Raw genomic sequence first — 27923 nt, forward strand, 5'->3', positions numbered from 1 at the left:
GGTTTATTTGACAAGCTTATGTTTGGGCCCAAGTATACCCAACACAGCGGAGTAGGGACTTGGACCCCGAGTCTAGTTAAGACAGGGGTATTTATGTGTCATTACAAGAGGCTTTGGGGGGGAAGAGGGGAAATTTCAGACTTTCCTGCAGTAAGCTGATTAGCTGTTGCTGGGGTGTTGCAGGGTTGGGTATAGCGGTTTTTCCTATTACTAAAGCTTAGCGGTTTTTCCTGGAACTAAAGTTCAGCCCCTGATCACTGGAGCCTGAGATGGCTGCTGAAGCTAAGATGGCTGTACTCTTCCTAAGGTTAAACTTGCAGTGGGATGTCCTTAATTTTCTCGACCTCCACATTCCCCCCTCTCAGATGTACCTAAGGAAAGACCCAATCATGGGTCCAGGCTGGTTTAGGTTGGGGTGGGAGTGACTGTGTCTGTATCAGGGGTGTTATTGGATGCAGACGGCACGGTAGGTACAGAGGAGGGCATTGGGGAGGAAGGAGTTGTCTGAGATTTGGGCAGAGAAGGTGCTAGCACAGGGCTTGGGCTTAAGGCAACTGGGTTAGTTAAGGGTTGTTGGAGGAGTTTGATTCCGAATATAGCACCTGGGTCTCTGGGGAAAACTCTGGTTTTTTCATAAAGTCTTACTCCCCACCAGAGTCCAGTACTCCATCTTGTCTCTGCGTGTCCTTCAGGAGTAAAAGTAATGCTTACTGGATTGCAAGTGCCCTCTATAGATTTAGTAGATTTAGAGCACTGGCCCGTAGTACCAGTTCGGCTGACAGATATAAGGTCCTTTTTTACAGGAGGGTTCCACCAGATGTGGCCAGTGGAGACACAGCTCCATGAAGAGCAGTAATAACTGCTGGTGCCTCCACACTGTTGTGCTTTTTCTTTGGTGTGCCCCGGGCAGACATAGAAATGATGTTTACTAATGAAGGTTTCATCCCAGGTTAGGTGAAGGAGTTTAGCCAAGTAAAGAGGGAAACCATGTCCCAGGTGGGTGAGAGCCGGTGGTGGTACTCAAAGTGTCTCCAGTGGCTGCGTTATAAATTATCCATGTCAGATTTTGTGGCAAATGGGGGTTGGAAAGGCATTGGGTAAACAAGGTTAAGAGTATTATTACCACCACCGCAGTTTTATCTTCAGGGGATTGTCCTTGTTTGGTTGGCTTTTCCATTCTGGGACAAAGTCCTTGAGAACAGCGTGTGGGTCAGCTGGCCGGACGTGGGTGTAGTGGACCCAGGGAGTAATCCCGTCAACCTTGAGAGATGTGGGAGTGGTCAGGAGCACGATGTAGGGTCTCTTCCAGCCGGGATGAAGTGTCTGATGTTGGTGTCTCCGGACGTACACCTGGCCGATATCGATGGGGGTCCGGGGGTGGCCCAATCTCGTAGAGGGCCCTCAGCTTAGGCCACACCTGTTCATGGGTTTGTTGTAACATTTAGAGGGAGAAAAGGTGTTAGTGATCATCAAACTCAGCAAGCACCTCAGGTTTTAAATTGGGAATAATAGGTGGAGGAATACCGAGCATGATCTTGTAGGGAGTAAGTCCCATCTTATATGGGGAGTTTCATACCCTATATAGGGTGAAGGGGAGGAGAGTCACCCAGTCCCTGCCAGTCTCCAGGGCTAATTTAGTTAAGGTCTCTTTTTTTTTTTTTTTTCAAAGATTTTATTCATTTACCAGAGGGGGTGGGGGGGGAGAGCGAGCATAGGCAGACAGAATGGCAGGCAGAGGCAGAGGGAGAAGCAGGCTCCCCGCCGAACAAGGAGCCCGATGTGGGACTCGATCCCAGGACGCTGGGAGCATGACCCGAGCCGAAGGCAGCTGCTTAACCAACTGAGCCACCCAGGTCTCTTTTAATGGTCTATTCATCCTCTCTACCTGTCCTGAGCTCTGGGGCCTATATGCACAATGTAATTTCCAATCTGCCCCAAGTACTAGCCCTACTTCCTGTGTTACCTTGGAGACGAATCCTGGTTTGTTTGATCCAATCTTAACAGGAAAACCACACTCAGTAAGATGTCTTCCAGAAGCTTCTTGGTCACGATCTGTGCTGTTTCATGTTTGGTGCGACGTGCCTCTGTCCATCCTGAGAAAGTATCTACAAACCATAGCAAATACCTGTATCCGTATTTTCCAGGTTTTACCTCAGTGAAGTCCACTTCCCAGTAAGCTCCTGGGTGGTCCCCCCTGGAGCTGGGTGCCTGGGTTAGATCCATGGGCAGTGGCATTAGTTAACTGACATGCATGACAGCTTGCCACAATCTGTTCGGTCTTTGATCGGGAGTCTTTGATGGTGATCCTTGCATGTCGCACCAAGTCTTCCAATTTTTTTGTTCCCATGTGGGTACTCTTATGCATTTTGGATAGGACTCGCCGTCCCCATTCCTCTGGTAGGATTATGCTGGAATCTGCAGCTCTCCACCTTGTGTCATGGGCAGATGCCCAATCCATTGTAAGTCTGTGTCAGTGTAGTTGGGGGCATCTTGCAAGTTCGGTGTTCCTGGATCAGGCAGTGTGGTCACTAAGACATGGTTCACCAAAAGAGCTGCCTCTTTTGCCTTTAAGTTGGCCAGCCAGTTTCCCCTGGCCACTGGCGTGTCTGCTTTTTGGTGTCCCAGACAATGCATAATGGCCAGTGCCTTAGGCAGCCAGAGGACCCTTAGGGGCTCAAGGATTTCTGCCTTGTTTTGTTTTGTTTTGTTTTGTTTTGTTTTTTGTTCTTGTTGTTTTTCTGCCTTGTTTTTAATAGTCTCTCCTTCTGCTGTTAAGAGCCCTCTTTCTCTATAAATGGCTCCGTGGATGTGGGCTGTGGTAAAGGCATACCTGCTATCAGTATAGATGTTTATCCACTTGCCTGTTCCCATTGTTAGTGCCTTGGTTAGCACAATCAGTTCTGCATGTTGGGCAGATGTCCCAGCTGCTAACGGTTCCGCCAAGACAGTCTCTGTGTCTGTGGTCACAGCTGCCCCTGCATACCTGATTCCTTCCCAGACAAAGCTGCTGCTGTCTGTATACCAGGTGTCATCCGAGTTCGGCAGTGGTCGGTCCTGGAGATTGGCTCTGACTCCGTGCACCTGAGCCAGGATTTCTTGACAGTCATGTTGGGGGGAGGGGATGTCCCAGTCAGGGTTAGGGAGCAGTGTTGCTGGGTTTAGGGCTGTTGGTACCTGGAACAAAATTCTGGTAGGGTTCAAAAGCAAGCCCTGGTAATGGGTCAAGTGGGCATTGCTGATCCATTGGTCTGGGGGGTTGTTTGAGCACCCCTTCAATGGCATGCAGGGTAGTGACATATAGTTCCTGCCCCATAGCCAGCTTATCTGCCTCCTTGACCATGATGGCCACTGCAGTAATAATTTTTAAGCATGGAGGCCATCCAGCGGCCACAGCATCTAATTTCTTTGAGAGGTAGGCCACCAGTCTCTTCCAGGGGCCTATGTATTGAGTTAGGACTCCCTTCACCACCCCTTTCTTTTCATCCACATAAAGGTGGAAGGGTTTAGTCAGATCAGGCAGCCCGAGTGCAGGGGCTGAAAGCAAGGCTTGTTTAAGGTCATTGAAGGCTTTGTTCATGGCCCCAGTCCATACAAAGTCCTGTTTTTGTTTTGTGGCCTCGTAGAAGGGCCTAGCCATGTCAGCAAAACCAGGGATCCACAATCGGCAGAACCCAGCCGACTCTAAAAATTCATGTACCTGGCAGATGTTTCGAGGCTGTGGGATTCTCAAGACAGTCTCCTTCCACGCATCCGTTAACCATCTTTGTCCATCTTTTAATTTGTACCCCAGGTAGCTCACCTCTGTTCTGGAGATCTGGGCCTTCTTAGCTGAAGCCTGGTATCCCAGAGTTGCTATCGCTTGGAGCAAATCCTTGGTGCCTTGTAGGCATGTTTCCTGGTCCTCTGCTGTCAACAGGACTCTATTGTAATAGAGTCAGATTAGGGAGCTTGGTACGGAACTCACCTAAGTCTTCGTGCAGTGCCTCGTCGAAGATGGTGGGCGAATTCTTGAATCCTTGGGGTAGTCGAATCCAGGTGAGTTGGCCATTGATGCCCTTCTCCAGGTCCGCCCACTCAAAAGTGAAGAGCTCTTGGCTCTTTGGGGCCAAGGGCAAGCTGAAAAAGGCATCCTTTAGGTCTAGCACTGTGTACCAAGTCTTGTCTGGGGGCAAGGTGGAGAGGAGAGTGTAGGAGTTTGGGACCGTAGGGTGCATGTCCATCACCCATCGGTTAACTTCCCTCAAGTCCTGGACCAGTCTATAATCATTAGAGTGTGGCTTTCACACCAGCAGCAGGGGAGTGTTCCATTCCAACTGACAAGGCCGCAGTATGCCCGAGTCTAGCAGTCGCTGAATGTGTGGGGTGATCCCTGTCTGTGCTGTGAGAGGCATGGGGTATTGGTGGACTCTGACTGGATCTGCTCCTGGCTTTAATTCAATGTATATAGCTGGCTGATGTGGGGCCAGTCCCATTCCCCGTTTCTGCCCATGCTTGGGGAAACTCCTGCAACCAGTGGTCAATGTCAGTCATTGGTGCTGGGGGCGCTTGGCAAAGACGATATTCGTCCTTGAGGTTCATAACAAGCACCTAGATCGGGTGCCCCTCTTTATCCAGAACCTTTGCCCCTTTAGGGTGGGAACTAATTTGGGCTCCCATCTTGGTGAGTAGGTCCTGGCCTAACAAGGGGTAGGGGCACTCAGGGATGACCACGAAGGAGTGGGATACCTGGCTCATGCCGAGATCCACTGTTCTTCGGGTAGTTCATGAATATTGTTTAGTGCCTGTGGCCCCCTATACCCATGAGGTCTTATTTGTCAACTTCCCTTGAGGTTGTAGTGTAAGGGTCTGCCCCTCCCAGAGGAACTTGCTTGTGGACTCTGAATGTAAGGGTGGGGCAGACTGACTGGAGACATCCAATCAGTGGGGCGTATGTATATCCACTGGGGAAATTGGAATTCAATTGGCCACCTGTGTAGGGGCGGGGCTCAACCACCCCCATAAAGGTTACTCTGCCAGGCTGTCAAAGGGGGCCTGCTGCAGGAGAGCGGTGGAGCCCCCGGAGAGTGGGAGAGCGGTGGAAGTCGGCGGAGAGCAGGGGAGTCAACGGTGAATAGAAGAGCTGTAACAGCTCTTGTAAGAGCTATAACCGCGTTTGGCGGTCCAGCCTCCGGTGGCCCCGAGCCACCGCCTGCAGCCTCCAGCCTCTGGCGGCCCCGAGCCGCTGGACACCAGCAGTCCAGTTGTCAGTGGTCCCTCAACGCCTGAGACACCAGCGGTCCAGTTGTCAGCGGTTCCTCGACGCCTGAGACACCAGCGGTCCAGTTGTCAGCGGTCCCTAGATGCCTGCAGTCCTGAGACACCTGCAGTTCAGCTGTCAGTGGTCCCTAGACGCCTGCGGTCCTGAGACACCAGCGGTCCAGCTGTCAGCAGTCCCTGAGACGCCAGCGGCCCTGCCCCGCACACCAGGACCCTCAGCAGTGTCACAGTGAGAAACGACCTAGATGCCAGCAACCTTGTTGGGAGTAGGCTCGCTGGGTTCAAAGTTGTCACCTTTTATAAAAGAAAGCCCTGACCGGTCAGTGTGATTCTTGATGCTTGGCGCGAAATAAAGCTTTGCTTGACCTTCGCTTTGTATCAGTCTTGTTCTTTTGATCACGGACCCTAACAGTAGCAAGACAGAGAGCTGTGTCCTGGTGTCTACTTGGAATTTAATCAGTTGCCTCTCCACTTTAAGGGTTACCCTGGGCTTGGGGAGGGGTGCCGAACCCCGACCCCCCTAGTCATCTAAATCTTCGACCTCCAAGATAGTAGTGGAGGCCTCTGGTCTTTTGTTGGGGCAATCCTTTACCCAGTGGCCTTCTTCTTTGCAATAAGCACACTGGTTTTTATTCAGTTTAGGGCATTCTCAAAGGGGGCCATCCTTCTTACCTGCTCCTGAAGCCAACTTCTTGAGACGTCTCTGTTTTTCATGTGGGTCATCCATGGTTGTGGCCAGTAGGATCTTAGCCAGGTTCCAGGTCTGATGGTCACTTATCTTAGCCTGTTGTTCCTCCAGGCTCTCTCTGTTATTTGTAGACTCTTTCTGCCACCACTATCAGATCCTGTAGGCTCTTTACTCCCAGTCTTTCTACCCTCTGCAATTTCCTTTTAATGTCTGGAGCAGCTTGGTTAACAAAAGCCATAACAATGGCAGCTCTGGTTTCTGGGGCCTCTGGATCCCTAGGGGTGTACTGTCTGAACGCCTCTATGATCTTTCATAGGAATGCCGCCGGACTCTCATCTTTACCCTGTCTTACATCATATACATTGGCCAGATTGGTAGGCTTGCATGCTGTGGCCTTGAGACCTGCCATTAGAGTCTGGCGGTAGACCCAGAGCCTCTCCTTACCTTCTGCCGAGTTGTAGTCCCAAGTGGGGCGAGACAAGGGGAAAGCTGCATTTATGAGATCAGGGTTCTGAGTTGGCTGTCTGTCATCACCCAGGATGGATGGACTTTTGGGCTTCCACCTGGATTCACTCTCTTTCCTCAGTGGTAAAGAGAACCTGCAAGAGCTGCTGACAGTCATCCCAGGTGGGCTGATGGGTGAAAAGAACAGTATCCAAAAGACCAATCAGATATTTTGGTTTATCGGAGAACTTTGCATGTTGGGTTCTGCAGTTGTATAAATCACTAGTAGAGAATGGCCAATATAACATTGGCTGTCTTCCCGTTTCATTGGGGGGGTCCCATAGTGCGGAGGGGAAGGACAGTGGAATCGGCCAGTCCCAGGTTTGGGGTTGGGGCTGCCCGATGGGTCCGCCCACGTGTCCCTGCCACTGGCCCATGCATGGGGGCCCCTCCATCTGGTAGGGGGAGCGTCACTCCCTCAGCAGCCCCTAATGCTTCTTCTGGAGGGGCAGACAGGGTGGTGGGGAGACCTGGCAGGGTGGTGGAAGAATCAGGTCCTCCGTGGAAGTGTCCTGAAGGACTGGGCAAAGCGGAGTCTTTGGTTTGGACTCCGTTTTCTTGTTAGACTTAGGAGTTGGGTTCCGCAGGACGTAGGTCCTGCTTTGGGAGGGAGAAAAGGTTTAAGCCAGAAGGGAGGGTTCTCAATCATGTCTTGCCAGACCAGGATATAAGGCACTTGGTCAGGGTGGCCGTGTGGTTTTGAATTTGAATAAATGCTTATGAATCTGTCTCTCCACTTAGATGGCAAGTCACTTGAGAAGAGGAAATATGTCATATCCAGGTACCAAAAAAGCAGCCTGCATGTAATTAATGACCATTCATGGCTTGCTAACTTTTAAAAAAAGTTTGTCAGAGAGCAAGCACAAGCAGTGGGAGCAGCAGGCAAAGGGAGAAGCAGGTCTCCTGTTGAGCAGGAAGCCCAATGCAGGGCTCCATCCCAGGACCCTGGGATCATGACCGAGCTGAAGGCAGACTCTTAACTGACTAAGCCACTCAAGTGTCCCAGCTCGCTGGCTTTTGAAAAAAAATAAGGAGCTAATGGCAATGAAGACTGTCTTAGACATACCAACAACATGTTTGAATCCAGCTCCCCAAACATTTAAGGACTTCGCAGAGCTATGAAAATGATGAAATGATGTGAGTAGTAGAACTTGTGCTTTTCGGCCCAGCTTAGAATTCTTAACTTCAACGCAATTAGGAAATATCTTTACCTCTTCTTATTTTTTTTAGTTGAGTGGACTCCCTAAGTCCAAGATATTTCAGACAAGTCTAAAAGTGTTTGCCTCGTAGGATGCTGAGAACTTTTCTCATAGACATTATAGGAGCAGGCTATGCAATGTCTTGAGACTAGGTCAATGGCGTAAATGTTCCTTGACATTTATACTGACAATTCCAAGTGAATGACTGCTTGACATGTAAAAATAAAACACAAAAATCCCATATATTCCTTATTTTACATGTGGAATATAAGAAAGTCAGCCAGGGATATAAATTATGGTAGGCCAAAGCAGCCGTTAAGAACACCGGAGATGGTATGAAAACTACTTTAACTTTCAGAGAAGATAGCTGAGTATTTTCCTTATGGATGTGACTGGCATGAATTTGCAAACATGAGTAATCTCTAAGGCAAACATCAGACACTGCATATAGAGGTCAAAGCACTTTGACCTACGTTCCTTTATCATATTGTGTGAATTATTAAGGTAAACGTGGAGACATCAAGGCACAGAGAAAAGAAGCTGCTGACTCAGAGCCTCAAAGAAAGATGGACATGTACTGGGAATGAGTCCCTACTCATACTCCTATGTCATTTGGCCTGTAAGGGACCCAGGAATCATCTAAAAATGGACCTCTCAAACTTTTTTTTAAAGTAGGCTCCATGCTGAGTCTGAACTCACAACATGGGTCTTGAACTCATGACCCTGAGATCAAGACCTGAGCTGAGATCAAGTGTCAGACATTTAGGGGGTGCCTGCATGGCTCAGTTGGTTATATGTCTGCCTTCAGCTCAGGTCATGATCCCAGAGTCCCAGGATTGAGCCCCGCATAGGGCTCCCTGCTCAGCGGGGAGTCTGCTTCTGCCTCTGCCCCTCACCTTGCTCACGCTCTTTCTCTCACTCTAAAGAGTCAGAGGTTTAACCAACTGAACCACCCAGGCACCCCTTAAACGTTAATAAATCAACAAGTCACCTAGACATCCTGTTCAAAGAAAAACTCTAAGTAGGTCTGTGTCAGGGACCTAAGACCCTGCATTTCTAACAAGCTTTAGTTGATGCTGATGCTGCTGGTCCATAGACCATACTAAGAAGAAAAACCAAGCCCAGTGGGCTTTTTTGTTTGTTTGTTTGGGTTTTTCCTTTTTTTTTTTTTAAGATTTATTTATCTATTTTAGAGAGAGAGTGAGAGTGGGGGCAGGGGGAGAGGGAGAGAACAAAACTCAAGCAGACTCCTCCCTGAGCCCAGAGCCTGATATAGGGCTTGATCTCACCACCTTGAGATTATGACCTGAGCCAAATCCATGAATTAGGTATTTAACCAACCATGCCACCCAGACACCCCTAGTGCGTGGTTTTAAATCATGATTACACACTAACATTACCTTGGGATTTCTTTCTTTCAATGACTGATAATTCTGATGCCTGGGCCTAACTACCAGAGATTCTGATTCACTGGTCTAGAGATTAGCTCAGGGATCAGCTTCTCTGTTTTGTTTTGTTTAGTTTGGTTTGGGTTTTTTTTGCTTTGTTTTAAAAGATTCTCAAGGAATTTTCTAGTTTGCAGCCAGGGCTGCAAGCCACTGTCCAAGGCTAACACTTTTATTTAACTGATAAGACAACTCATAGAGTTTGACTCATCTAGATTGTTAGTCAAACACAGAACTGGTCCTAGAATTCTGATATTGGACTCATAGTTCTATGCTCAAATTTCATTTCCTCAAGTCAAAACCCTGTCCACTCAAAATGAGTTTCCCTCTTTACTTTTCACTATTCTTTCCTATTTGTAAACACACACAGACACATACATACACATAGACACATTTATACACTATATTGACTGTTTCCTCTCTCCTTAGTGCTGCTGTCCTGTGAGTTCATGGGTCTGTTCATGCCAAAGACACGTGGTCAAGATTCTGCATACCTAATCAGCTAAGTCAGAACCCCACAGAACCAGGACTGCTGCCAAATTCATAGTGATCACAAGATAAAGATTTGCTTTGTTTCTGTGTCAGAGAAAGTAGGTGTCAATAGGGGAAGGAGATTAAGAGGTAAAAACCTTCAGTTATAAAGTAAATAAGTTATGGAGATAATAAAGTACAGCATAGGAATATAATCAATAATATCGTAATAACTTTGTAGGATGACAAATGGTATAGTCTCACTGTGGTGATCATTACATAATGTAGATAAACGCTGAATCACTATTTTTACACCTGAAACTAATATGAAACAATATGTCAACTATACTTCAATTAAAAAGTATTTTATTTGCAATAATTTTATGCACAAAAATTTCAAAGACATACTGCTATTAGTGCATATAGCCCTTCTAACTTTTCAGTATTTGCTGACATTTCCATCCCTTTATTTCAGAGTTAGGTTAGAGCTGGTGCCTTGCAGAAAATGTTTTCACCTGGAAACTCAGTTGGTCTTCTAGAAACATCCTATCTGATACAGAACTAGGAGAGAGCTGAGAAGTGATCACCTTTCCAAAATCTCTTCTCCCCACATAGATCAGTCCATCCAAGGGAAGGGCTAGATGCCTGCTTCCCAAAAGGCATCACCAGGCTCCATGTGTGGGCATGTCCAAGGCTTTCTGACTTGGGTCCTAAGGTGGGAAGATCTAGATTGCCCTGGCCTGAGGATCACAGCAGAGCACCTGCTCCAGCAGCTGCACAGTCAGAGACATGACATAATTCCCCAAATTATAATGGGGAAGTGCTCCTGCTAGAGGTTAGTGCAGACTGCCCACTGCGCAGATGCAGGGATTTGTCATACATAATGATAGTAACATCCAGTTACTAAATGCTCTGCTCTGCACATGCTTTTAGTGTGTAAACATGCTTTCCATGTGTTACTCCATTTCACTTCACCACAACCCCATGAGGAAAGATCTGTGACTATTCTGATTTCATAGGTAAGAAATTTTGGCTTAGAAAGATGAACCAGGGCACATGGCTGGCTCAGTCAGAAAAGCACACAACTCTTGATCTCAGCGTCATGAGTTGGAGCCCCAAGTTGAGGGTGGAGTTTACTAAATAAATAAATAAATAAATAAACGTGTTTTTTTTTTAAAAAAAAGGTGAGCCAACCAGCCCATGATGACATAGCCAGTAATGCCAAAGTCCAATACTGAAACAGACAATGTGATTCCAGCTGGTCTTTGCCACTGTGTCTTGAGGGCACAGAAGCAAATAAAGGTGAAATGTCTTAATAAGAAGACTTAATGTCTTAATAAGAATGTCTTAATGTTGGGGCGCCTGGATGGCTCAGTGGGTTAAGGCTCTGTGCCTTTGGCTCAGGTCATGATCCCGGGATCCTGGGATCGAGCCCCGCAACAGGCTCTCTGCTCAGCAGGGAGCCTGCTTCCCTTCCTCTCTCTCTGCTTGCCTCTCTGTCTACTTGTGATTTCTCTCTGTCAAATAAATAAATAAATAAACAAACAAAAAATCTTAAAAAAAAAAAAAAGAATGTCTTAATGTCACAATAAGAAATATTGTGCCCAAGCTGAAGAGGTGTGAAGGGAATCTCAGGAAAAAAATGTCCTATTGGTCCCATTAAGGCTTTTTCTGTAATGGAGATTTACCCTCTTGCACAATGCAGAGCACGCACCCCTATAATAAGTGAGATGGTGTATGTCTGAGGAATCCACTACAATCAGGTAGTTCTGTCAAGGAAACAGGCCTAAGAATTCCTTCTAATGCCTTAGGTTTGCTTACCTCCAGATAACACAAGGTTTGTCTAATAGCCACTCTTCCCTTTAAGTGAACTTAGGCTCCCATAGTGGGCCAGCCTGGCCATGGTCCCTTTTCTTTTCCCTTAGATAGTTCTACTTTCCATTTCTGTGGTATTTTGCTTAGAGTCACTACCTACTTCTGTAACTACAGTAAACTTAGGGAGTGGGATTCTTGTTATTTAGGTAATCTTGATTTGTTGGGTTTGGAAATGAATACATGGATCTAAACTATATCGTGGTCATAAGATGTCATGAGGGACAGCACATTCTTCTAGGAACTAGGAATGGACAAATGCGGTCTACCTCAATGTAATTAACTTCAGTGAAAAAAGCAGACGTTTTCCCCAAACCTCATGCCTTTTATAATCCAGTGAGAAAAACAGTACAATGAGTATGCAGTCAATTAAAAGTCATGTTTTCTTCAAAAAGAAGTTTGGAATTTAATTTGTCAAACTGTCCAAGCATTTCTCTTTTATTCCATTTGGTTTGAAGCACTATGAATTCAGTCATTTGCTGGTATTGATCAAGAAACATGAAAAGGTTGCTGTATAATTTGAGTCACTTTTGAGTAGGACATTTTATTAAAAGACATTGTACACCAAGTAATATATTTAAGAAGAAAAATAATAAGGAAACAATGTTACTGTTTTTTCATTTTTATATTTGTTTTGGAGGAGGATATATTAATTTCCTATTGTAACTATAACTAATTACCACAAACTTGGTAGGCTAAAACCATTCACGTTTATCATCTTACAGTTCTGGAGGTCAGAAGTCTGAAACGGATTTCATTGGGTTAACATCAAGGTGCTGGCAGAGCCACACTGCCTCCACAGGCTCTAGGGGACAATGCTTTTTGTACCTTTCCTGGCTTCTAGAAGCTCCCTTCATTCCCTGGTAGGGATTCCTAATCTACAAAATTACAAATCCCCAAGTAATTAACAGAATACTAATCAGTAGGGTTTTGGATTTCTACTGAAATTTTACAGAAATTGCAGAGAAGCAAACTTTGTATCACTGAGGGCAGGCATCAGAGTCAGGTAGAAACCATCTTCCCAACTTCTTTATCACTGAAACAAGAGATCTGTTAGATTTAACAGGAATGATATTTTAAAGTGCTTCTGTATGGGGAAGCATGCTGTTTTAAAATGAGTTTAACCACTGCCAATTCTACCAGAGTGAGAAATATGAAAGGTAATTACTCGTTGGAGAATTGGTTCATTCTTTATTAGGCAACTCTTCCCAGGTATTGTTATTCGCCACTTACACGCAAAAAGCAGTGTTCAATGATGTAAAATAAATCCCTGGATTATGTGATGTGTTTGTGCTTTGACAATTTCCAGAGATTACTGTTACTGAAGTGTCTTACAACCCAATACTGTCTCTCTATCCCATCCCTCCCTACTCTGGGAGAGAACGCTGCACTTCTCAGGGCTTAGTAACGCTAAAGTGTGGGACAGCCTGGATGTTTGCAGAGAATGACAAGCAGCAAATTTAGGAAAACAGATACTCTTTAGTACTGAAAATGCCACCACTAGAAGTATCTGGATGGCTTAGTCAGTTAAATGTCCAGCTCTTGATTTTGGCCTGGGTCATGATCTTGGGGTAGCGGGATCCTGCCTCAAGTTGTGCTCCACGCTCAGAGTGCGATCTTCTTGGGAATCCCTCTCTCCTTCTGCTCCTCTCTCCACTCACATGCTCCCTCTAAATAAATAGATAAAATCTTAAACAAAAATGTAATTGCCAGCCTCACATATGAATATCTCTAGGTATTAGCAAGTGGTCTCTTTAAACTGACAGTTGAATTTCATGAGCTTGCTACTCCAATACAAATGACTGACAAAACCTCATTGGTGTCCTTAGTTACGTCCCCTCTGGAATTTCTCCAAGTGCCAAGGGGGTGTCTCTCATGTACCCCTAAATCAGGCCAAGCCACAATGCTTGCCATTCACTATTGTTGAGTACTGCAGCCCAGGTCTTCGCTAACTGCGGTCTGCACGCTACGGCAGGTTCCAGCTCTTTGGAGATCACCCTAGCCACCAACGTCTCCATTCCCACGATGCTTTGAGTGCTGGAACTGCACTGGGATTAAGGGCCTCTACCTGCAGCCTGCCCAGCTTGAATGTCTCACCCTCAGTCTGAGTCCACAGCTCTGGAGCTTATACCCAGCCAGGCCAAATGTGAGACAGCCACCTCCATGCTGGAGTCCATGCTGGAGGGAATAGGCCTTCTGGGACATTCCCCTTGATATCCACCCATCCACACAGGTCTCCTTCTGAACTCCAGTATCATCCCCAACTGTCCTTTATCTGTATTCAGCCATTTCTTTTCTACTCAAAGTCCACCTCCTATGTATTTCAGGCTGTGCTCTGAAGACATGAGGGTATTCAGTCTGGTACTCCAGTGATTCTTGGAGGAGGGGCATAATAGGGGAGAGGATTTGGGGCCTTAGAGAAAAAAAAAAGTTGTGTTTGCCAATTAATAGAGATGATTTTTTTTTTTTTTGGTCACATCTGCAGGGTCCTGCTGACATCTAGTGGTTATAAATAAGGATGCTTCTTAAACATCACTAGATAGTTTCCCGCAACAAAGAATTATCCAGCCCAAACGTCAATAGCCGCCAAGATTAAGAAACTCTGCAGCACATATACATCTCTTTCTTAGAGGAGTTATTACTTAAGCTTCAGTTTCTCAAGCCGATTTTAGGTCAGTTGCCATGTTTCACTTTCTGTTTCCTTTTTCCCTAGTTGCTGTGTTTTACATTTTGGTAAGAATTAATCAAGGGGCACCTGGGTGGCTCAGTCAATTAAGTGTCTGTCCTTCGGCTCAGGTCATGATCCCAGGGTTCTGGGACTGAGCCCCACATCGGGTTCCCCACTTGGCGGAAAGCCTGCTTCTCCCTCTCCCTCTGCCTGCCACTCTCTCTGCTTGCACGCTCTCTTGTGTTCTGTCAAATAAATAAACATTTTTTGAAAAGAATAAATTCAAAAGACAATGCACTATTGATTTGCTGAAGACCGCACCCAATCCACCTTTCTGTGAAAATAAAGATTGATCTATAAATTCCTCCTAATAATTTCAACATGTTCAACACCCACTCAACAGGTCTTCGTTTCCTCCATCCTGAAAATGCATATTCTTTAAATTTTTTTTAAAGATTTTGTTTATTTATTTGACAGAGATCACAAGTAGGCAGAGAGGCAGGCAGAAAGACAGGAAGGGAAGCAGGCTCCCTGCTGAGCAGAGAGCCCAATGTGGGGGGGGGGGCTAGATCCCAGAACCCTGGGACCTCGACCTGAGCCAAAGGCAGAGGCTTTAACCCACTGAGCCACCCAGGAGCCCCATATTCTTTGAATTTTTTACAGGTAGTTTTTGTCTTTCTGAATTTGAATTCTTAACAATATATGTAGATAACCAGGATTTCTTTTTCCGTTGATGTTTACTTCTGATTGCTTAGTTGCTATTCATTTAAACCTTTATAAGGAAAGACAATCTCTTGACCCAGATAAGCTAAAAGAAAGGAAGGGAAAGAAGTGGGAACCAGGAAGAAAAAACACGATCAACATACTGGAAATTTTTTCAAACAGTGGAGGACTAATTTTTAAATTCTTTTTATTCTTTTTTTAAAAAATTTATTTGTTTATTTGACAGAGAGAGAGAGAGAGAGATCAAAAGTAAGTAGAGAGGCAGGCAGAGAGTGGGAGAAGCAGGCTCCCTGCTGAGCAGAGAGCCTGAGATCATGACCTGAGCCAAAGGCAGAGGCTTAACCCACTGAGCCATCCAGGAGCCCCGAAATTCTTTTTATTCTTAATTCTTTTAAATTTTTTAAAATTCTTAGTAAGAAGGAAATTCTAGGTTTATTTTCTACCCATACTAAACCATTCAATACCTTTTCTAAAATGTGGCTTCCCGCTTCAGAAAAACATTATGATAGCTTTAGGTCCACCACATTACCTCTCAGACCTCAATTCTTAGGGACTTTTTCCCTGCTCTTCCCATTCCAAACACACCATCCATGCACGCCAAGTATGCTTCACGTCCAGGGGTTTGTATCTACTGTTTCCCATGCCTGGAACTTTCTTCGCTAGCTCCTTATCTCCAGTGCTCTCTCCTCACCCACTTCAGATCTTTGCTCAGTTGCCACTTTCTTAGTGAAACAAGCTATTCAGCTATTACCAACAGCTTTATACTAGCAAAAATACCCGGCACTCCAAACCTCTCTGTGCTTTTTCTCCATATCATCTGATACATAATGTTTCATTTGTTCTTTACTATTTTTATCTCCCATACTAGAAGATAACTCCAAAAAAGTAGGTCCTCTATTTTCATCATTACTATATTGATAGTACCTTGAACAATGTCTGGTTTTAGCAGCTGTTCAATATAATTTGCTGAATGAATGAATGACTGAATTCAAGTGGAACAAAAGTCTAGGTTTATTGATATTTGGCATTTTCTGCTTAGCTTCCCAATACCACCCCCATCTTCAACTAGAATCTTATTATGGTGAGTAAGGCTGGCAAGGGCACAGAAGACAAGCACTCTTACACAATTGTGAGTGGATGTGTATAAACCTCTATTCAAAGCTATGCAGCAATGCCTATCAACTGCTAAACTGTTTATACATCTTGACCCCAAAACTTCCTTAAATTTACCCAACAGAAATAACTGCATTGGTGTACAGCATTGTACCTGTTTTTTTCAGTGAAGACGGGAAGCAAGGACTTCAATTTCAGCTTAGGATACAGAAAGCTGGAAACAGCATCGGTGCCACCCTTACAACAAGAATAACGGAACAATCTCCTCTCATTTTATTTAACAATAAATTTAAAAGGTTGCTCGAGCACCACGCAGGCTTAGCAAGACAGGTGAGAGCCCAGGCCAAAGTCCAGCGGGCCAGCTGCAAATTCCACACGGAACCACACGGAGCTCTGCAAACATGCACGCCCCCTCCACCCCGCCCCCGCCCCCCAACCCGGGGTTTCTCAGCCGAGCTGGGCCCCACTTACCTCTAGCAGAAGTTTCCGTTTCCTGGAACTGGACTCCGCCTAGTCCGAGATCAGATTCACTTTCCAGCTCCCTCTTCCCGCTCTGGTCCTGCGTTTAACAAAGCCAACGCCTGGGCAGCGACCTAGCGCAGTAGAGACCCGGGGGCAAGAGCCCACCGCCCGCCCACACTGCCCGCGCACGCGCACACGTCCGCTCTCGCGCGCGCCCCGCAGCTCCGCAGGCCGGGATTCCAGTCCTGAGGAGAAAGCCTGAGGGTACTGCAGCCTCCCGGGGCTACACGCAGCGCCCAGCCACCATGAGGTAAAGGCTTTCCCCGCTTCTGCCCCCCAGACTGCGTAGGCCTTTGTTCCAAGCAGGTGGTGTTTTGTTGTGATGCTTTGTTTTGTTTTGTTGTTTTTTTTTTTTTTCCCAGCCCGTTGACCGCACAGCGCCGCGGCCCTTCAAGTGGCCGAGCCCCTCGCGCCCAGCAGCCGGGCGTCGGGTTTGGGGCATCCTCTCGGGAGCCGCGACTCGGTTCCGGGCATCTGGAGTCGGGCCTGGCGGGGAAGGTCGCCGAGCGCGCGCTTCCCCGAAGCCTGACCCTCTCGAGTCAGGACTGTCCGGCCAGGGTGGTAGGCGGGGGAGGGGGCAGGCGACGCTCCCCGGGAGATGAGCTCCCTGCGGCTCTTCTCGGTGGCGGCGGCGACCGTGCTTGGTTGGCGGCTGCCACCACGGCTATTCCAGGCGGCTTCTACGTGGCAGGCGTCTCCTGAGGCCCGTCGCCTTCCTCCCCTTCCCGGCCCGGCAGCTGCCATTCCCCTGATGTGGGCAGACACGATTTGGCCGCAGCCCTGCAGTTGTCACCTAGGTCGGCTACTGCCATTTTGCCTTTCTGGTTTCTGAGTCTGAGTTCTTCCCTTCTTGTGAGCTGCCTTTGTACCGCGTCCTGATTCTTATTATTCCGCCCAGTCCGCTACTGGAAGGGGGGGGGGTGTGTTCTCTTCTGTCTCCTTTACTGCCTTATGGTAGTGGGGTCCTTTTCTCACCCACTTTGTGTCCCCAGGGGCTGGCACCCTGCCCTGTGCGCAATGAGTGAACCGCAGTTAGTAAGAGGGATGAGATGATAAGCTCTTGGGCTCCTAAAGCAGACAGCCCTTTCTTCTAAATCCTCATTCTGAACACCTACTAGATGGGTGACCCAATGCAAAGTTGCTTAAAACAGAGTTTTAAGTCTGTTTGAGTCAGTTTCTTATACGTACAAATCAATGACCTCCCAGTCTTAGGACTGTGGCGTTAGTTGATTGCTTGGTACTTAATATTTGCAAATGTTTATTATTATTTTAAGTAAAAAGGAGATTTAATAAGTGCTTCACTTCTAATACCTGTAAGATGGGGAGGAGGTATCAGGAAGATGTCTGAATAAATGAGAAGAAAAGGGATGGGCCTAATGGTATGCAGGATGGGCTGGAAGAGGGGTGGAACCCACTTGGGGTTTAACTGTCCCCCAGGGACAATGAAAGACTGCTCCTTCCTGGCCAAACTCCCCAAATTCCCTAAAGATAAATGTTGCCTCTTCAGACACAATAGCCTCTCTCTGCCAGCTTTCCAGAGACAGAGTTTTGAAAAGTGAAACTTCACATAGCATCCATTTGGGCTTAAATTCCACAGAGTCTGGGCAAGGCATTTCAGTGACTGACTGATTATCCCCTTGAGATCTCACAACTACATTCATATTACCTGAGGCATCCCTCTTCATCGTCCTTGAGCTGGGCTGGTGTAAACTTTGCAACAGAAACGTGTTCATTATACTGTATGGATGGGCAGGGGTCTGGTAAGCCCATTTGCCATGGATCTGGGCAGGTTGTTAAGGGGATGTCTTGCCCATGATTTGGGTGCAGTTACATGAGAAAAAGGAACAACTACAAAGGACAGTTATACTGGGTTTCCCAGTCAGGACCATGGGAAACAGCCTAAAACTTATTTTCAAAATCCAAACATGAAGCCAGACAGAGAGCATGCCAAGATATTAAGACAAATGAGATGGGGAAAACTGAAATGGGAGAAAGCCTGGAGCCATTAGCAGAAGGTGAAGAACTAGTAAGAATTCTCTCGTCTGGAATCCTGGTGCTTTTTACGCTAAGCCTATACCTTTGCGCTGGACATGCCAGAAACTGCCAGTATATAACTGCATTCATTCAACACATATTTTATTTATTGAGCTTCTATTTACTGCCTAGAATAAAAGATTCCAGGGACACAGCTCTGGGGACCCAGTGGTGAAAAATATAAAATCAGAACAAGGTCCCTATTCTTATGGGGCTTACATTTAAATGGGGGCAATAGATAAACAATAGATAATTGAGTAACACAATTGAGAATGTGTTAAGAGTTACAAGGAAAATAATGTAATGGCCTAAGATAGTAACCTAGAATGGAGGGGACTATTTTAGATATTTCTGCTATGGGTAGCCTCCTTGGTAGAGAATGTTGGAGCTGAGTTATAGAAAAGAGCTAGTTATGCAAAGATTTAGAAGCAGAACATTCCCAGGGTAAAATGACCAGGTTTAAAGTCCTTGAACTTGATGTGTGCAAGATAGGAAAGTCAAGGTCCAAAACACAGTGAATGAAGAGGAGAATAGGAGAAGAAAAGGTTGGACAGATAGATAAGGGATTCTTTAGGGACTTAAAGGACATGGCAAGGACTGGATTAATATCTAAGGTGTTGGGTAGCCATTGGGAGATTTTAAGCAGGAGACCGATATCATCTGGTTTACATTTTCAAAAGTTTAGTTGGACTCTGAGGGGATCAAGACCAGATTTTTGCTCCAGCTCAAAGGAACGGTAATTGTGGTTTAGACTAGTAAAACGGCAGTAAAAATGGAGGAAAGTACTTGGATTTGAGGTTTATCTGGGTGTTAGATTTAACAGGACTTCCAATTGGATTGGATAAGAGGTTGAGAGAAAAAGAAGATCAGATTACTCCTGGATTCTTTGGCCTGTGGAACTAAGAGGTGCCAAAAAAGATTGAGGGGGGAACAAGCTCAAGGAATCCAGATTTCTGGATTGCTTATGTTTATTTGAGATGCCAACTGAACTAACTGAAGGTGTGAAGTGAAAATTCATTAAGTCTAGAATTCAGGGGAGAGATCAGAGATTAGATCAGAGATTAGGTTATAAATATGAAATACTTTTATTTTTTCATTCACTACTACTAATTGTGCAATTCAGTTCTGTAACTTCTGTCACTTTTTGCTATTAGGACAACCCCTTTCCAGTTCCTAAAACTCTGTTTGATTCAGTTTAAAACATCAAGCTAGTATTTGACTTAAAACACTCTTCTCCTCCTTCCCAACTCCCACCAAATACTGATATAAAGTGCTATACAGAAAGGGAAATGAGATAGACTAGACTAGACTAGACTAGACGTTAGCCAAGGTGGTCAGGGGTACACCTCTTTGAAGAGCTGACATTTGAGTCAAGACCAGAATTGTGAGAGTTAAGTAAGCGCTAGAACTCGCTGAGGAAGAGTTCACAAAATGAGGGAAGAAAAAGCCCATGCAGATGCCCTGAGGTAGATACATACTTGGCAGAAGAAGTAACAGTTTTTTTAGAGACCTGTATGGTTAGAGTGCAGGGAGTGGAAGGAAGGTTGTACAAAATGAGGCTAGAGAAGTAGACATGGGCTGGATGACAAAGGGCATAGCAACAATGATTAAGAGATTGAAGCTGGAGATAAAGTTTTGAATATTAACAATGTATAGTTTCACTTAAGCTTCATGTTCCATCTTTCTTGTAGTTATCCCTGCCTCTCTTCTACAAGCATCATTTTTTCCCTTACTACTGGATCATTCCTATTGGCATATCATATCATTAAATTATTAAAAATATTGTGGTTAAAAATTATTTTGACATTTTCATCAGCCTTCCTCCAGATACAGCTCTATTTCTCTAGTTCCTTCATAGTAAAATTCCTTGAGAGAGTGGCCTCTACTCCCCATATCTACTTCTTTACCTCACATTATCTCCTCAACCCACTCCAGTAATTTTTTTATTTGTTTGTTAAGATTTTATTTATTAATTAGGGGGAAAGAGAGCACGGGGCATGGGGGTTGGGGGAGCAGAGGGAGAATGAGAAGTGTACTGAGCAGGGAGCCCAATGCAGGACCCTATCCCAGGACTCCAAGATCATGACCCAGGCCAGACACTTAAGCCACTGAGCCACCCAGGCACCCTCCAATAATGTTTTCATCCCTACCTTCATTCTGAAACACTTGCCCTGGTCCCCCACAGCTTTACTCCTGCCAAAACAGTGATCTCTTTTCTGTCCTCAATTACTCAATTTCTTAGAATCATTTTGCACATTGAATATTCATCTCTCTTTCTTAAAACATTTTCTTCCTTAGGCTTTCATTGATACCAGATTTCTTAGTTTTCCAGCTCCCTCACTAATGATTCTTTCTTTGCCTCCTATCCTGGTCCTTCTAGTCTACTTGACCTAGAGTGTCTTACAGCTTAGTTTTTTACCTTCTTCTCAGTCTATGCTCACTCCTTAGGTAATCTCATTCTAGATCTTGTGGTTTTAAAGTCCATCTGCATGTCTGTGACTCCTGATTTTATATCCTTAGTTCTAACTTCACTCCTCCTCATCCCCAGTGTTGTGTTCATTAATATCCAATTTCATACTTGGCATCTTCACTTTGATGTGTAATAGACATCTCAAAATTAACATTTCCATATAGGCTCCTTGATTTGTCCACTCACTTCCTCAAGTCAAAAGCGTAGGAATCATCCCGGATTCTCTCTTTTCCTCATGGCCCTCCCCACACCAAATTCATCAGAAAGACCTGTCCGCTCTGCCTCAAGTATAACCAATGCAGTCTTCACTAACCCTCCATTGCAACCACTGTGTAAGCTTGCATCATCTCTCCTTAGATTTCCTTGACAGCTGCTTTCAAGCCTCTTTTAGGGAGATTTGCTCTCACCATGCTCTTTCTATTTTAACCACCTCTCAAATTCCCTGGCAACTTCCCATTTTTTTCTCCTTTTCTGCTTTATTTTTCCTCTTTATTACCATCTAACATACTCTATATTTTCTGTCTTTTTTTTTTTAATCTTTTCTTGGCCACCCCACTGCCCTATTAGAATATAAGCTACATGAAGTCAGGGTGTTTTTTCTGTTTTAATCACTGCTGTATCCCAGCACTTAGAACATGCCCTCTACATTGTACTTCTCAGTTAATCTTGGTTGAACAAATAGCTTCCATATCAGTTTGCAAACTTCCTCTCTTGATCCTTGATTGTTCATTCTCCTCACAGCAGCCAGAGGGATTTTTAAAAACTTATATCAAACATTATCATTTTTCTACTTGAAAAGTTTCCCCCAGAGGTTTCCCATTGCAGTTAAGGGTAAAATTTATGTTCCTTATCATGGACTCCCAAATCCTGCATCATCTGTCCCTGCCTACTTCTACACCTCATCTTCTGCTATTCCTCTTTACTATGCTTCAGCCACATTTTTCTTCCTTTGTCCCATGAACACACCAAGTTTGTTCTCATGTCAAGGTCTTTCCACTCACTGATCTCAGCCCAAACCAGGTTTCCTCATTCTCAACATTATTGACATTTCGGGCTGGATAATTCATTGTTGGGACTGACATGTGCATTGTAGGATATTTTGCAACATCCCTTGCCCAGTAGGTGCTAGTAGCATTCCTCCAGTGGTGACAACCAACCTTATCTCCAGACATTACCATATATCCCCTAGGGAGCAAAAGCACCCTGGTTGAGACCATCTTAGACCATTCTGCCCTCAGATCTTTTATGATTGCCTCCATTTCATTGTTGAGATCTTACTTCAATAGCCCCTTTCTACAAAAGCTGTCCTTTCATAATTATAACTAAAGTACCTTCCCAACCACCACCACTCTTAATTCCATTACCCAGAATTTTTTTCTTAACATTTACTACTACCTGGAATTATGTTGTCTGTTTGTTTTCATATTGATTTTTCTACATATTTGTTTTCCATCAACTCCTTTTGTTTTTTTCCCCTCCCAGAATGTAATTGCCAAGAAAGAGCCATTTTCTAACTTGTTCACTACTATCCACTACAACTAGGATATTGCCTGACACATATGACATGAAGTGGTCAATAAATGTTTTGATGGCACTATTACTATAGTTCCCATAAACATTTATACAACTATATATTTATATTTAACATACAAGGGGATGGGGGTCTTTGTATGCATTTGAAGGAAATAAACACACATTCACATGCACATACCCTGTATTGTTCAGATACTGTTCATAATTAGGGCATTTTCCTCTGAGAGAAGACTTAAGGAATTTTTTAAATTTATTTTATTTTATTTTTATTTATTTGTCAGACAGAGATCACAAGTAGGCAGAGAGGCAGGCGGGGGTTGGGGGGGGTGGGGAGGGGAGCAGACTCTCTGCTGAGCAGAGAGTCCAATGGGCTAGATCCCAGGACCCTGGGATCATGACCCGAGCTGAAAGAGGCTTTAACCCACTGAGCCAGCCAGGCACCCAGGAATTTTTTTTTTTTTCCAATTTTAGTATATGTGCTACCGAAGCAAGCACAGGAATTCTTTTTTCTTTTTCTATACATTTCTTAATTATGATTAATCATAGATTGAGAAAGTCTTTTTTTTAAGACTTTATTTATTTATTAGAGAGAGAGAGATCACATAAGGGGGGTAGATGGTGGAGAGGAAGAGGAAGAAGCAGTCTCCCCCACTGAGCAGGGAGCGTGATGTGGGGCTCCTTCCCAGGACTCCGGGATCATGTCCTGGGCCGAAGACAGATATTTAACCAACTGAGCCACCCAGTCTTTCTTGACTGTCCACACTACCACTATCAGCAAAGCAAAAAAAATAAAACCAGGTATGTTAATTAGGATTTTGTCGGTTGCTGACAATAGAAACTTAATTTAGAGTGGCTTAAAGCAGGAGGTTATTTCTTTAAGTAAATAGGAGTCCAGGGGTAGATAAGGTGATCCAGGCAAGACTGTTTATAGTCACTATCTTAAACTCTGCTTTCCTCTCTATAAGATTTTTTCTCAGTCAGGCAGACTGCCCCCAAGTTTGGAAAGATGGCCATCAGCAAACCCAAGGTTGTATTCTACCAACATAAAATTTTTAGAAGGAAGAGAGAGAGTTCCATCAAAGTCCGATTTCAACAAAAGTATATTTTAATTGGACTACCTCGGAATATATCACTGAAACTAGGGAACGGCTAGAATATTATGTCCCTTCCCAGACTCAAAGGTAGACAGTCCATTTCAAATCACATGGACTGAGTAGAAGAGAATGTTCAGAAATGGAAACCAAAAGAATGGGTCCTCACCAAGTAAAAACCACAGATGTCCACAGCACTCGACTATGTACACTTCCTGGGTCACTTCTATGGAACTTTATACTGAATTGTAATTGTTTACTTACAAGCTTTGTATAAGCAGGGCTATGTCTTGTTCACAGTTACATACCCAGGGTTACTTAGAAGATCTTGCGCATAAAATTGTCTCAGTAATGAATAAATATTCCCTTGCCCTTCCTTCCCTCTGTATCTTCCTAGTTTCAGAGATAGTGCCTGTAGTGTGCCCTGCAGAGATTACACTGTGCTTTGCACAAAGGGAGCTCAACAAATATTTGTGAAGTGAATTTTAATAGCAGTGACAAGGTAATAATAAGCATTAGCTATTGTTGCCTACAATTCTAGAGGTCAGAAGGATGTGGCACTTACATCAAATCTGTTAAGCTTACTAAATTTCCTTGTCCCTTTTCCCCATCTTTCTGGAAATCTGTTACTCTCCTTTTATCTATCTCAAATTTAATGCTTTTCCCCATCTGTTGGTATACCAGTTACTATCTGTTTCTGTGCATTTTCTCTCTGTAGGAGTTCCTTCTTTTCTTTCTTCCCCTCTCTCTTCCTTCCTCCCTCTCTTTTTCCCTTCTTTGCTTCCTCTGTAAAAATGATATATTGGTATGGTTTCTGTGTCTTCTTCAGTATACTCCTTTTTCTTATTTTGTACCTCTTCTTTCCCTTCCTACTCATAATATAGAAATGGAACTTTTATATTAATTATTGCTATATATATTTATTATTCTTAATTTTCAAGGGAAGTAAATAAAACATTTTAAATTCCCTTCTGAAAAATTGGAGGTACTCATGGGTAAGTGACTACCAGAAGGGAATAAATATCCTGTGACATAGATAATCCTGTCATCGCTCCAAAATTGCTTTTGCAATAAATAATGAGGATATTTCTAGAATTTAACTCTACACCAGGGAAACCAGTTTGAAGATATAGAGGACTAGTGCTTTAACTGTAAGATCAAATAAAAGGTAGAATTGTTGTTAAACAAAAAACTGTATATAAGGTTTAAAGATTGATTATTTCCTTCATTTCTTCAAAATTAAAAGGGATTTTATCTTTGACAGTGAAATTCCTAAGGATTCCCTGAAGGCCATCCTGTTGGAGTTAGAATGTCACTTTACATGGAATTTACTTAAGGAAGACATTGATCTGTTTGATGTGGAAGATACAATTGGGCAACAACTTGAATTTCTTACCACAAAATCTAGACTCACTCTTTATAACCTATTGGCCTATGTGAAACACCTGAAAGGCCAAAATAAAGATGCTCTAGAGTGCCTGGAACAAGCAGAAGAAATAATCCGGCAAGAACACTCAGACAAAGAGGAAATACGAAGTCTGGTCACTTGGGGAAACTATGCCTGGGTATATTATCATATGGACCATCTCAAAGAATCTCAGAAGTATATAGACAAGATCGGGAATGTTTGCAAGAAATTGTCCAGTCCTTCTAATTATAAGTTGGAGTGTCCTGAGATTGACTGTGAAAAAGGATGGGCACTCTTGAAATTTGGAGGAAAGTATTACCAACGGGCTAAAGCAGCTTTTGAGAAGGCTTTGGAAGTTGAACCTGACAATCCAGAATTTAACATCGGCTATGCCATCACAGTGTACCGGCTGGATGATTCTGATAGAGAAGGGTCTATAAAGAGCTTTTCCCTGGGCCCTCTGAGGAAAGCTGTTACCTTGAACCCAGATAACTCCTACATTAAGGTTTTTCTGGCACTGAAGCTTCAAGATGTACATGCAGAAGCGGAAGGGGAAAGGTATATTGAAGAAATCCTGGACCAGATATCCTCCCAACCATATGTCCTTCGTTATGCAGCCAAATTCTACAGGAGAAAAAATTCCTGGGACAAAGCTCTCGAACTTTTGAAAAAGGCTTTGGAGGTGACACCAACCTCTTCCTTCTTGCATCACCAGATGGGACTTTGCTATAGGGCACAAATGATCCAAATCAAGAAGGCCACACGAAACAGACCTAAAGGAAAGGATAAACTGAAAGTTGATGAGCTGATTACATCTGCTATATTTCATTTCAAAGCAGCTGTGGAAAAGGACTCTATGTTTGCATTTGCCTACACAGATCTGGCCAACATGTATGCTGAGGGAGGCCAGTACAGCAATGCTGAAGATGTTTTCCAAAAAGCCCTTCGTCTGGAGAACATAACTGATGATCACAAACATCAGATCCACTATCACTATGGCCGCTTTCAGGAATTTCACTGTAAATCAGAAAGTACTGCTATCCACCATTATTTAGAAGCCTTAAAGGTCAAAGACCGGTCATCCCTACGCACCAAATTGACAAGTGCTCTGAAGAAATTGGCTGTCAAGAGACTCGGTCACAATGCTTCAGATGTGCAGAGTTTAAGTGCGCTAGGGTTTGTTTACAAGCTGGAAGGAGAAAAAAGGCAGGCTGCTGAGTACTATGAGAGGGCCCAAAAAGTAGATCCAGAAAATGAAGAATTCCTTACTGCTCTCTGTGAGCTTCGACTTTCTATTTAAATACATACTCTAGGAAATTAGTTCTAAGCTTTTCTCTCCATTTTGGGTCATTATTTTTTTTTGTTTATTATTTTAACCCATTGTTCATTATAGAGCCATTTTTTTTTTTTGGATGGTTATATACCAAGCATGATGCTAAATACTTTATATATACATAATGATGACTCTTACGCTGTTTTCCTTTTTTAAAAATTAAACTAATATAGTCCACTGAGAAACAAATATTTCAGCTATTGTACTTTTAAAAATGATATGGCCATTTATACCCTTTATTTTTGCCATTTATAGTAATTTTTGATTAAATGTTATCAAATTTTTCATATTACTCACACAGTAAGTATAATTCTGTATAAACCCTGACACCTAGGTCAGGAATACTCTTTCAGGAGTGCAAAATTATATTAGTTAAGCTCTTAAGTATGTAGCTTGCAAAAGATGGACCCTTCCAGTTACAGATGTTTTGACTTTAATGAAAATGTTTAACTCTCAACCTGATAGTCACCTAAAGAATCCTCTTTGTTGAAAGAAGAAAGTTCATAATAATAAAAAGCTTGTCATCTGTGGTGACTTCAATAAAAAGAGAAAAAACAAATAGGGAAAAAAAAAAGACTTCTTCAAATACAGAACTTAAAGGACCCATGAGAAATAACAAATATTATCTCCCAAATTAATTTTACTCCTTCCTATTGAAATTCCAGTATGCTTAGGTTAAAATCATTGAGATAGAAAGCAGGCCAATTGAGAAATTGGGAGAAATGATAAACAAATGGGTAAAATAGATGTCCCTAACCTACATCCTTAGATTACCAAGATTTCTATGATTTGGTTTGGGTCTGGACTGGATTGTTCTCATACTCCCGATTTTTGGTTAATTGTTTTATAATTGCAAATTTACTTCTGTGAAGCTTTTTCTTTTGTCTAAAGTTTTCAGATTGACATGTTTTCCTATAGATTCTACAGGAATAGTTAAGTCCTGCTTTCAGTTTTAATATCCATCTTGAAGGGTCAGTGTTTAAGGGCTCTTATCCCAGGGGACATTTTTAATTGGGATGTTGCTAAAAGTAGCTTCTCTAATGTTGTTTCTTTGGTTACATACTACACAATTATATTTACCACCACAGTATTAGCGAAAAAGTGTGCCATGTGATTTAATTCTCCATACCTCTAATGTAGCTCTTAAAACTATTGTATACATATTTGTGTGTTTTTTACTTTTTGTTACTTTTTTTAAAAAAAATTTTCTATTATGGTTGTGAATATTATAAAAGTAATGAATTCTCATTGTAAAATTTCAAACATAACAGAAGCATATGAGTTTAAAAGTAGGGGCACCCCCCTTTACCCTTCCCTAATTCTACACCAGCATGGTAACCTGTTAACAATTTAATATGTATCCTTCTAGATATTTTTTCTATGCATATTCAAACATACATCCATACTGCAATGTATTTCATAAATTAAAATTTGAAAATCTTTTACTTAGGTCCCTGCTGTTTTTATTTTACTCATTCCATTTGTTTATTCAAGAAGGAAGAATGGGAAAAGGGAACAATTTTTACCTAAGTATTTCAGAAATTCAGGACTGAAGTCCTGACCTATCAGTAGAAGCATTTGTCACATTTTGCA

General features: G+C 43.6%; 1 protein-coding gene and 1 long non-coding RNA gene across 2 annotated transcripts; one reads left to right on the forward strand and one right to left on the reverse strand.

The window, feature by feature from the left end:
* Positions 1–14: 14 nt before the first annotated feature.
* LOC122900909 lies at positions 15–16578 on the reverse strand. Its single transcript, XR_006383330.1, has 3 exons — positions 16411–16578; positions 6389–6576; positions 15–1417 (listed from the first exon to the last, which is right to left on the reverse strand). It is a non-coding gene; the product is annotated as an uncharacterized LOC122900909 (long non-coding RNA).
* On the forward strand, positions 16553–27775 carry IFIT5 (interferon induced protein with tetratricopeptide repeats 5). The gene is made up of 2 exons (XM_044240070.1): positions 16553–16711; positions 24854–27775. The coding sequence occupies exons 1-2, from the start codon at positions 16707–16709 to the stop codon at positions 26295–26297; spliced, it is 1449 nt and encodes a 482-aa protein (XP_044096005.1). The 5' UTR covers positions 16553–16706; the 3' UTR covers positions 26298–27775.
* Positions 27776–27923: the final 148 nt, after the last annotated feature.

This window comes from Neovison vison, chromosome 2 (genome assembly GCF_020171115.1).
Source record: "Neovison vison isolate M4711 chromosome 2, ASM_NN_V1, whole genome shotgun sequence".
NCBI classification, from domain to species: Eukaryota; Metazoa; Chordata; class Mammalia; order Carnivora; family Mustelidae; genus Neogale; species Neogale vison.